Raw genomic sequence first — 11,307 nt, forward strand, 5'->3', positions numbered from 1 at the left:
ATACGGAGTAGAGAGAAGAGAGAGAGCTATTGCGCTGGTGGTGGTGATCACGTGCAGGCAAGGCGATCGCTGGCTGTTGGCAACAACTGGCTTACGCAAGAACAGTGAGGTGAGACATTTCTTTAGCGGCGTGCCAACTAGGCCTATATAGGAAGGCGGTGCGTACTAAAAGTTCCATGTCACACTTCACTTGGCGTTGCAGGATCCCTGCCCTGCTCTGCTCTCATATCACACACAATTCTACTCCGTACGCAGTTTCCCGTCCTGCCTGGGCTGGGAGGCGGCTTGTCTTTGCTGTGTCCTCAAGATCCGAGTTGTTTTTGATCCAGAGTACTCCGTACGGAGTATGCTTACAGCGTAGGACGATTTTGCTCGTGTCTTCCTGGGCGGGTAAAGTAGCCAAGATGAAGAGAGGATCATTTACAAGGTAGGTTGTTTTCAAGTTCGTTGAATTTTAACCCGAACTATCACTCCTCCTCATGTACGGAGTACAGAGAGAGAGCAAGGATCCCTTGAACTCAAAAAAATACACTCCTAAGACATCCGCCCTGGACGCATTCTTTTAGGCTGTCATCGAATTGAATGATACTCAGACGGTCTTCATTTGGCCTTATAAATCGTCCCTGTCAAACCATGTCTTGATGAATTGGATACTTGTGTATGTCCGATCAAGAATCCTGGTCAATTTCCATTAGCCGCTGAGCTACCAATCCTGACCAATTCAACCAATGCCGAGATTTTCTTCAAAGGTGGTGGTGGTGGTGGTGGTGGTGTGTGGCTTGCACTCCGTACAGATTACTGGCCACACTACACCGTAACGAGCCTGGAGGCTACGCCGTGTAGGGGCTCAACTGGGAATTTCTCTCCCAGGATCAGAAACACCTCTCCCAAATTCACCCAGAGGAGCCAACATTTTTACTTTTGGCCAAAGAAGGACGTTATCGATGATCGGTCATTTATAATCGAAATCATGAGATGGCCTCTCCGCGGCCTCGTGCTTGCAGCAATCCTTCTCGTTACAATAACGCTTTTCTATTTGCCTCAATGGAGACAGCCTCTGGTTCACACTGGCGTCCAAAAATATTTCACTGTACGGGCACTTCCATGCTCATGGATAATGGATACGGTTACGCTGACTTTTTTGCGTAAATTTATAGTGGGATAACCCAGATTTCGCATATTTCAATAATCAGTTCATCCTTCACCTTGCATCGGCAGTTAACAACCCTCTTCCAACACGAAGACTGCTCTCGCCGGGAATTACTTGTCCGGCTGTCCGAGGTGTTGCTACATCACAGCTGATACCCGTCACTGATGTTTTCGACGCAGCCGGGCTTGAAAAACTGGGATACGATGCGAGGCCCCAACTCGCTACCAGTTTACAAAACGCATCTACTCTGGTCGTGGACTTCGCGAGCGAAATCACCGAGGCGCCAGAGCAAGTTGTACGCATTACTGCTCCAAGTGAATCATACTGGCAGCGTTCTGCGTTCAACTTTGTACGGGACTCGTTCATTCTTCCACTTCGAGCTGGGCCATGGAGAAAGGCCGCACGCTTCTTCAGACTTGCAGAGCCTCTCGATGCCTGCGTGAAGGACATGCTACCTGACCTTCTCCCCCAGGCAGTTGCGTTGCATATTCGAACTTGGCCGTCTGACCTTTCCTTTGGCCAGAAGGATCCTTGTCATCAGAATGAAATTCCCGTGCTCCGCAATGTATTTGGCAAATGCGATTGGACGGGCTCCTACCTTTATGACAATGTGAAACGTACCCAGCTAAACCCGGACCAACCTGTGGTTATTGCGACAGATGATCGTGAAGGTGAAGTTATCCGCGACCTCGTCAAATTACTAGATGGGCGAGCGCATTTCATGGAGATGTCACACAAATGCAAGGAAGCCATTAGGGCGGCACATCCGGAGGAGGAACACGACTGGCGCTTGGCAACTTACTGGCCGATTATTGAGGCAACGGCTCTGACACGAGCTGAGTCTTTCGTTGGATCCTTTTGGTCGACCCTCTCGCAACTTGTTGCTGTCCGTCGAAGTACCAAACGCACCTTTTTTTTCCAAACACGTTTGCAAGCGTTTATCTGGGATTCTCGAGTGGCCCTTGGTATACTTGTGATCGTCGGGATAACATACGTGGGATACACGTATTCCCGTCGTATACTGACGAACCGGCGGAACCGTCTGGCAGCTGCTAGGAAGTCCGAGTTTGCTGCTTCTCCGTAGTACACCGTTTCGGGGATATTCTTTCGGACACATTGGGTTTTAGGGTTGACTTCTTGGAGTTGGTTGGATATATTCATTTTTGAGGCATATTGGTACATATCAACCCTATCATTTTGCTCATCCCCGTTCTAATTCGACAACCGGCATTATTTTCGGATATTTTTCGGATATTTTTTCGTTTACGGCGTTGACGTCATTTATAGCATTGTTGGGATGGAGTTATGTATTTCATGACCTGGATATTTCCTCTTTGTTTAGAAATCTACGTTGGGCATATATGACATGTAACCACCATGAACAAACGAAGTATATAGACAGGAATAAGATGTTACTTGACCCGATTTGCTACAGAATTTCTATATCTCTACGTGACTGCTTATTTTGCCAGCCTTAATTCCGTGGACTGTAAGAGATATCCATATGGTATCTGTATCTATATTGCTTGCTGGAAGGTGTGCAGTAACTTTGCCCGTTGAGTTCAGCATCCCGCCAAATGTATATAGTTAAAGTTTCCATTGGACTTTCGACTTTCCCATGGTTTGACCTGATAGACAGAAAGCCCTAAGAAGGAAAACTCGATCCTATCTTCACTCTGTAGAACAAAGAATTGCACATATCTGTGAATTAAAATATAACAGCAGCGATGTCAAAGAAAAGCAACGATCATGCGTTTGCCTTGAAATTAAAAGAGGGTCTTTTCTAGGTTGGAAGTTAACATGAAAGGTTTCGTTTCTCTCAAACTGGAGAGTCAGCTGATCCAGGCACTAAACTTTATCGGGAAACCAGGCATCTGGGTCCACCTGGACTTAGTCAGCAGGGCCAGTTCGCTCCACCAAAATCCTCATCTCGATCAACTTCAACTTTCAGTGTCAACCCCGTCCCTTTCCAGCTTCATCCTCTCCGTCTTTCCCTTCTCCCCCTTCTTCCATCCTCGTTCGTTCTCCGTCCAGCTTCACTTCTTTCTCTCTAATTCCGGACTCTGCTTTTTCTGGTGGCTAACCTTCTGCCTGTCTTTCGCTGCTGTGTTTGACACACTGCTGTCTGATTTCGTATCTTCTCATTCGCAGCTTGCTCCACCAAATCAGCTCTTAATCACCCTTCGTCTTCCTTCTATTTCCACATATTTGTGCTTTTTTGACAACTTTATCTCCGTTGTATCCTTTACCTCTTACCCCCAATCAGTACAGCCACTGGACTGGCCTGTCTTTAATCCCTAGCCCAATCGGAACTATCTTGTTCAGCGTCGGCCTGAGATTGGAAATCCGTCAGCCTCCTTTCTTCTCTCCCTCCGATTTCCCATCAAGCGACTGGTAAATCGGTGAAACCGTTTCTTGGCCTCGAACGTAATATACATACGCAAAGTCAGCCGGTGCTGCAGGAGCTTTGTACTAATCACACTTGTGCTTTTAATAATTCTTCCGTCTAATCACCCCTCCCAAAACCGTCCATTCACTAGAGCGCCCAAATTCCCCACAACCGCTCTTACATTTAGCTATGGCTAGCCACATTATTGGAAACAGAAACAGTACTCCAGAAGCATCAAAATCCTCGCTCCGCCCTCCATCCTCCCGTGCACTTGGTGGTTCCCATCAGCTGCGTGCTTCCGCCGACATGTCATCATTTGCTTCGCCTCTTTCTGCTCGGAGCATTCGGCCCTCCTCCGAAGTCTTCTATAACCAGCAATCTCACTCTCAGAATAATGATGACATCGACAAGGCTGCCCAGCAGTGGATCGCAGATATTGATCAGTATGAGACAACTCTGGAGGAGATGGCGGCTGCTACCTTGGATCAGGATTTCAAAGATGAATTAAGCGCTATTGAGCAGTGGTTCCGAGTCCTCAGTGAGGCAGAGAGAACCGCTGCTCTTTATGCACTTCTTCAACAAACGACTCAGGTCCAGATCCGCTTTTTCATCCAGGTTCTTCAGCAAATGTCGAAAAGCCACCCAATGTCGAGTGTCTTGTCCCCCGCCAACTTCGGTGAAAAAGGTAAAGACCACCAATCCTGTCACGTCTAAGTATCAAAAATAAACTAACACATTTTCCCAGATCCCATGAACAACCGGCTTACTGATGCAATGTCGAAATTGAACGTCGAGGGTTCTCGTAATTCTTTTAGCCGCCCGCCTCTTTCTCCTGGAAACAAACGTAACTCAGGGCTAGATTCATCCACAATCAATGCCATGTTCCCAGATGCTGCTGCAGCTATTGCAAAACAGAAAGCTGAATTTACTCAACAAACTGGAACTGCCCCTTCTGCGAATCGGAATAGTGCTGTATTTGGGGATCGTTCTTCCCTAATTGCACCAACAATCTCGGCGCCGGATAGTGGTAAAGATAATTTGCCTCAACCACCGTCATCTCCTTGGATTCAACGTACCCCTGAGCCCCAACCTCCAATTGCGCGACCTAAATCATCCTCTGGGCAACAGCACCCACCCATGGGTCAATTTGTTCAACCGCCTCAGTCAGCAGGCCTTCGGTCTCCGCGATCCATGCCTCCAGGCCCATCTAACATCCAAAGCACCATCGTGACTGCTCCGGATCTTTCGACGGAACCGCATTTCTTTTCTCCATACAACGGCGCTAGCTGGGCGTCAATGACAAACACACCCAATGTGGCGGCCTTTAACCAACAACAGAATGCCCCATCCCAAGCAGATATGGTGGCTAATGCGACAGCTATGAAGCTGGCGGCCTTGTCCACCGTAAATAACCGGATTGCATTAGATGATGCACGGAAGTATCGCCGTGCACGTTCTAATGATGGACAGGGCAAAAGCCCGAACATGAACCAGCAACCGCTCTCCCCTGGCATCCCTAACAATAACCTGCCGGGGACAAATCTGATCATGGTCAATGACGTTGGCCAGATATTGAATGCCCAACAAATTGCTGCTTTACAGGCCCAGCAACAAGCTGCCATGGCTGGTCGTCGGTCCCGCCCCAATTCTCCAGGGATCGCGATGCAAGGAGGTGGCATGGGCCACATGACTTTCGCCCCTCCACAGAACAACGGATTTCTGGCTGCGTATGATACGAATGCATTGTTGAACAATGGTTTCGGTGGGCTCAATATGGCCCAGTTTAGTGGCAATCCCGAGGGCTATCTCTCTGATCACTCTGAGATTGCACGAGGCCGGTCTCCACGTGGAAGACGAGGCAGCTCCAAGCCACCAGAGGATCCGACTGATCCTCATCTGCTTCAGGATATTCCCAGCTGGCTTAGGTCCCTTCGTCTTCACAAATATACAGAAAACCTTAAGGACCTCAAGTGGACCGAGCTGATCGAATTGGATGATAAAGGGCTAGAGGAACGAGGAGTGAATGCTCTTGGAGCAAGAAATAAGATGCTTAAGGTCAGTTTTAGATATAATACCGTAAACATCACCGGCGTTTGAATTAACCCATTTCATAGGTATTTGACCAAGTCAAAGAAGCCAAGGCGGAGGGCAAACTCAATTCCGCTCTTTGAATTTTTTGACGCCGTGCGGATAGGTGAATCCAGAATCACCGGTACGGGAACGTATCCCAATATACTTTGTTTTTGAATTGCGATTCTTAATGCACGAAACGGCTTTGGCTTTTACATGAGGTAAAAAACGGTTTTGTTATTACGGAGCAGATCATACTGCTAAGATAGTTTGGTACTAGTGTTAGTTTTCACACTCAAATTTCCTTGCCTTATGGGCCATATATTCTATTTTATCTTATGTCCAGCTTGGAAAAGGATCACCGGATGAGTGACTATCGATTAGGGAAGCGACTGAGGAGCATGAAGAGAGAAAGTAATTCGTTCTTATCAACTGTGTATTGTTCTTCTCAGTGGATGTCCTGTTCTAACATTTTGCGCAAAACTCCTTTATATCGTGTGATTTTCAAATTTTACCCCTGAATTATTTCCTGTTCTCCTCACCTTTGTTATTATGTTGTAACGTTGGTTTCTCCCCTCCTTATTTCCGTCCTTGTTTGTGCTTCTTGCCATGTCATGATTGTGTATTTACCTAGCTACGAAAGTTTAGAGGCTCATTTTTATTTTCTTTCTGTGCTTCTTTGGCTTCTCATCGCCTTTCTCGGCTATTTAAAAAAAAAAAAAAAAAAAAAAAAAAAAAAAAAAAAAAAAAAAAAAAAAAAAAAAACCCGAAAGCAGCTTGCCATTCTTTAATCGTCGGTACGATGGACGATGGCAGGGATAGTTGTGCTTGCCAGTGCTATTTTCCTCAAGCCTCTATAAACAGTAGCAAATTCGTGGTAAAACATCTTGACAGAAAGAATCAGAGAACCTCCTTGGCAGCCTGAGAGAAAAGTGGCTGTGATTCTCAGCTTCACCATCTTACACCATACTGTTAAGAAATGTAATTGTTCCAATTTATATAACAATAACCCAATGCAATGAGAGTGTGCAGGAGACAATTCGATGTAGGGTGTGGGAAATCACATGACACGATGGCAACCTGGGAACTTTCTGTAGGCTACTGGGGCAAAAGAGCTCAGTTCACCAACCAGCGCACTGCTGGTAGAAAGGGCCAACCCCCGGGACCCCCAACACTTTCCAAGGTTTGATCCGTCCTACTGTCGTCATGTGATTTGATACCAATCTCGAGCCTGAATCTCTTGCTTCTGGCGCATACTGCATCCGAACAATTTACAGCACATCTGTAATAGGTGAGAGCGCATCCGGAATAGGGAGGCTACTATCTAATGTTGTTATTGCGCATGCTAACGCCATTATTAGTTTTTTTTGATGATTGCTATGTGCTAAGGAGACGTCGAGGAGCTCACGAGGACGTGGCACATTTTCGATATCTAATTGCAACGAAGGCCCAATCTAGGATCGCCTGGACATAATTGGGAGTGAAAGACGAAAAGGGACAGCAATATTAGTAGGACAGAGGGGAGAGGAAGCGAAAAGAAACCTAATACCGCCACAATGCCTCCAACACCACAAGAACTCTCCCTCCTCATAAACCCTCTCGTTCCGGACTCAGTCATACATAATAACCGCGTGCGTATTGCCCCAAGCTGCCCAAAGGGGAGCCAGCTTATTGCTGCACCCCTTTCTCTTCGAGCTCCTCCAAAACCTAAAAGGTTAAACAACCAAACCCTAAACTAAACATATCTATGCCCACCAGACTCTCTCAACCCTCCACTCCCTAACCGCTTTCCTCCTCGGCATCTGCGCCGGAATCCTCGGCCTGCAATCATCGTATGGCTTCCTCTTCTACCTCATCGGCACAATACTCGTCTCCTTCCTGTTCCATGCGGTTTTAATCGGGTTCGGAAACAGCGGGATGGGAGTTGGCGCATACTTCCCCGGCACAGGAGAGATTACTACGGAGGAAGTAGATGGATCTTCGGGGGGGGATAAAAGGAGTCTGCAGTCGAGAAAGGGTGCTTGGAGGGATCTTTGGTTTGGCGGTGGGGTTATGGGAGAGGCGCTTAGTGGCTTTGTGCTTGGGTGGGCTGGGGTTGGGGGTGTGTTGAGGTAGTTTACATCCGGATTCCTCTGTCTCTATATTATGTATCGCGTTGAAAGGAATATATGTATGACTTTTTTGAGCTCGTATAGCCGTATATATCGCGGTCAGCTCTCGTGAGCTGTCTGAAATTTTCAAGTCCTCGGGCAGCATCTGTTCAATTCATATTTTGATGCAATAGTGACAGCATCTGGGATTGAGCTCTTTTTGTAATCATATGGGAGTGATATTTTCCCTGCTCCACTACAGTACCTCGCTACCGTTTTCAAAAAATTTCTGCACGCCTAGGCCGATTTGGCTTGCGTAGAGGTTTCAGAAGAAATGGCCGAAGCACTAGATCCACATAGAATAACTTGAGCAAGGGGCATATTCACTACTGTGGACGTAAAACATATATCTACTCTATAATGCATCAAAATATCGAGAAGAAATGCGGAAAACATGTACAAGAAGGGATATATGTGTGTGCTATGAATACGCCCATAACAAGAAAAAAGTCGTAAGGCTGAAAAGGGGGACGGATGAAAAAAATAATCGGAAACCAAATTCCCACTTAACATACGGGGATAGGATAAAAACTGGACTGTTTGACAAGAACCTAAGAAGAGGCAAGGCGCTGATGAGGGTTGGGAGTAAGCATGTGATTTTCAACGTCTGATGGTTCGTCTCTGAGCTTTGCCCGCTGCTGTTTTTGCTTCGAGCAAGGCTGCAGCCTGTCTTTGCTTTTCGGCTTTGGTAAGGGGTCTGGTGATGCGTTTTTTCTCGTCTAAGGTTCCCTGTTGGCTTGTAGGTTAGAATACTTGATATATTTGCTCAATTAAGCTTGACTATAATTTGAAGAAAGAGAGAGGAGAAAGTGTGAATTTTAGATAGATGAAAGGAAAGCATACCGTTACCCGTGCCCAAAGGTACGAGACGTACACAACCTCATTACTTTCGATATCTTCGTCATCGTCAGCTGGAGAAGTAGAAGCGTCTTTCCCGATCTGGTCTTCGCTTCCTCCGCCCTTCTTTTTAATCCACACATTACCCAGAAAGATTCCGGTAACAAAGCTAATCGCCATAATCGGCATTATCGATATAAAAGCCCACATAACCGCGTCTTTTCCTGTAGTACGGATATGCTCTTGCACCTCTAGCGGAAGCTTGCTGATATCATCCAAACTCTGGCTCGATTGAATGTCAATACCACCATTTTGAGACTCCGAATTTGGATGGAAAATGCTAGTCATCTTGTTGTTGAAAACACTACCCATGATAGCGAGTGCCAATGTGCCTCCAAAGGGAAGACAAAATCTCATGATGGACATGGCGGGCGCAATTTTGTCTGGCCAGATCCCAGCTGCGTGTAATGAAGAGGGCATGAATCGAAGACCCGTCCCCGCACCGGCGACAGCCATCATTCCATTGACCAGAGGTATATTGCGTGTGGTGACAGCCCAGGTGATAAGGGCAACGCCCACGGTTTCGATTAATGTACCCGCACTAAGCGGTGTGAAGGTTTGCGCTGGCCAGACATTACACGCGAACATGGCCAAGTATACACCGACTAGAAATCCCGCGTTAGCACGTAAACATGACCTCGGAAAGGCGTTGATTTTTGGAGGGCGGAAAATCTGATATTACCTCCGATACCAGGGATATAGAACAGTAGTTGGATACCCGCCTTCCCGGAGGGGTAAGCTTCGACTCTCCAATCTTCTTACCTGCTCCGGTAGCGAACTCAAGAATAGCTAGAAGCGATGTATCCTTTACTTTGAACATGGGGAACGGAACCATGGGAGTTTGTTGTGGGAAGACCCTTGAAAGTACTCGTCCCGGTTCGAGGTAGTACTCATAAACAAAAAAGAGCGAAAATAAAATCGACCCAGAAATCAAGGGAACAAGAACAGCGGCTGAAGTCCATGGGTACGTTGCGCCTCCCCAACTAGTGCCTAAGATGATAAGGCCGATTCCAAGAATGAACAGTACGGTACCGCCGGAGTCAATGGTGGCGAGTCCTGATAAAATGGATGAAGAACTTCTCGCGAGATGTGTGCCCCTGACTAGCTCCTTACGGAGTAAGAAGAATATTGCGAAATGGGCAAAAACAGCGATCTAATCAACCAAGCACAAAGCAAAGAGACATTAGCGTATTGATAAATAATAAATTATATTAGAAGAACTGATCAGACGTACTGGTATACTTATAACAAAACAGTAGCGCCAATTAGCCTGTTGACTGTTAGGGAACTCTCATACAATACCGACACAAGATATTATAGGGTTGTTATACATCAGTTAAATACCTGAAAACTAGTTAGTTGAGTATCTTCGACAAATGAATAAGATTTCGCTAGATGAAGTGTAGCTTACCCTCCAATGACTGGGCCCACACCATAACTGACCCCAGATACGAATTGAAAAATAGTGGTGTTCTTCGCATTCTCTTTCAGTGACACATTATCCGCCAGTACGATCTCAATCAAATTCATGATTCCCGCAGAGCTTGTTCCCTGCAACGCTCTGCCAAAAAGTAACATCCCCCAAGTCCGGGCCGCGGCGTAGAACACACTGCCAACGAGCATTAAGAACATGGCGAGTTGCAGAACAAAATGGCGGCCATAAACATCAGCTAGTTGGCCGAAAGCTAGGATGAACGCCGTGGAAGTCAATGTAAACGAAGTGACGATCTAGTTGAGCTGGTCTAGCTTATCTGGTTGGGAATATCAGACACGACCAAAATCTTAGCCACGAAAGGATGAAGGGTGTTTACTTACTGAAATGGGAAGCTATGAAAGGCATTGCAGACGCAACGATAGTCAAATCGACTGATGCGAGAAAATATGGGAATACCAGACCGGCAATCAACTTTGAACGGTAAACCCTCGCATCGTGCTTCTCCTTTTTGCATTTCTCACATGGTCCATTTGAGGGGATTTGTTCATGGGCCGGATCTGGGGGTGAAAGTAGATTTGCGCTTGTCGGATCATGTTGATTTCTAGATTCATCAAAAGGAACAGGATCCAACTCGGTTGCCTGGATTTGATTTCGCCTTTGGTGCCGACATGGGCGCTTTTGCTTCGCCTTTTCTGCTTTGTCGGCCCTTTCTTCTGGGTGCTGTCTGGCACGAAACTGCTTTTTTATAAAGTAATATAACATTACGCAAATAAGTGAATAATTTTGGAAGAAGAAATAGAAAATCTGACCTCCGATGGATGTTGGAAGCTAGAGGTGATGCCATAGATTTTATAGAAGTTCACAGGATACAGATCTAGCTCGAAAATTCAAGCCCTCGTTCCACAGCCACACCAGCAAGCTAGGGTGAGAGAGCTTGGCCTTGGGCGATCTCCACCCCGTATTCGGTGGATTCTCCCCTTACCGAAAGAGGGAAAAGCATCGTTTTCGTTTGAAGCAATACAGCGTAGTACAGCAGTTGTTGTGGGGCTGCCTGATGCTGGGGAAATAATCGAAAAAATAACAAGGTAAGTTCAGTTGAAACTCAATGCCTTATTGTTTTGCAAACCCTGAAACCATTATCATACTATTTAGGGCCGCGCATGACCGACATGAAAAGTCGGCTCGACTTTAATAGTTCTGATGTTGCAGAATGTTG

At 46.4% G+C, this 11,307-nt stretch overlaps 4 protein-coding genes across 6 annotated transcripts; 3 read left to right on the forward strand and 1 right to left on the reverse strand.

Annotated features, from left to right (window-relative positions):
• Positions 1-121: 121 nt before the first annotated feature.
• On the forward strand, positions 122-2,942 carry BDCG_01443. Of its 2 annotated transcripts, XM_045416952.1 has the most exons (3): positions 122-427; positions 567-1,090; positions 1,158-2,942. In XM_045416952.1, the coding sequence occupies exons 2-3, from the start codon at positions 971-973 to the stop codon at positions 2,232-2,234; spliced, it is 1,197 nt and encodes a 398-aa protein (XP_045279593.1). In that variant the 5' UTR covers positions 122-427; positions 567-970; the 3' UTR covers positions 2,235-2,942. The 2 variants fall into 2 exon arrangements, with proteins under 2 accessions (XP_045279593.1, XP_045273897.1); XM_045416951.1 differs by having other exon boundaries at positions 122-1,090.
• A 141-nt stretch (positions 2,943-3,083) lies between these two features.
• On the forward strand, positions 3,084-6,689 carry BDCG_01444 (protein vts1). The gene is made up of 3 exons (XM_045416953.1): positions 3,084-4,224; positions 4,285-5,594; positions 5,654-6,689. The coding sequence occupies exons 1-3, from the start codon at positions 3,729-3,731 to the stop codon at positions 5,708-5,710; spliced, it is 1,863 nt and encodes a 620-aa protein (XP_045273898.1). The 5' UTR covers positions 3,084-3,728; the 3' UTR covers positions 5,711-6,689.
• A 124-nt stretch (positions 6,690-6,813) lies between these two features.
• Positions 6,814-8,385, forward strand: BDCG_01445. Of its 2 annotated transcripts, XM_045416955.1 has the most exons (3): positions 6,866-6,900; positions 6,971-7,240; positions 7,368-8,094. In XM_045416955.1, exons 2-3 carry the CDS (start codon positions 7,166-7,168, stop codon positions 7,722-7,724), a joined length of 432 nt encoding a protein of 143 aa, XP_045279595.1. In that variant the 5' UTR covers positions 6,866-6,900; positions 6,971-7,165; the 3' UTR covers positions 7,725-8,094. The 2 variants fall into 2 exon arrangements, with proteins under 2 accessions (XP_045279594.1, XP_045279595.1); XM_045416954.1 differs by having other exon boundaries at positions 6,814-7,240; positions 7,368-8,385.
• On the reverse strand, positions 8,360-10,853 carry BDCG_01446 (MFS multidrug transporter; the record flags this gene model as incomplete). Its single annotated transcript, XM_045416956.1, has 7 exons — positions 8,360-8,488; positions 8,603-9,261; positions 9,419-9,809; positions 9,891-9,926; positions 9,988-10,000; positions 10,068-10,341; positions 10,472-10,853. The coding sequence occupies 7 exons, from the start codon at positions 10,851-10,853 to the stop codon at positions 8,360-8,362; spliced, it is 1,884 nt and encodes a 627-aa protein (XP_045273899.1).
• Positions 10,854-11,307: the final 454 nt, after the last annotated feature.

Source organism: Blastomyces dermatitidis (genome assembly GCF_000003525.1).
Source record: "Blastomyces dermatitidis ER-3 genomic scaffold supercont1.2, whole genome shotgun sequence".
Lineage (NCBI taxonomy): Eukaryota > Fungi > Ascomycota > Eurotiomycetes > Onygenales > Ajellomycetaceae > Blastomyces > Blastomyces dermatitidis.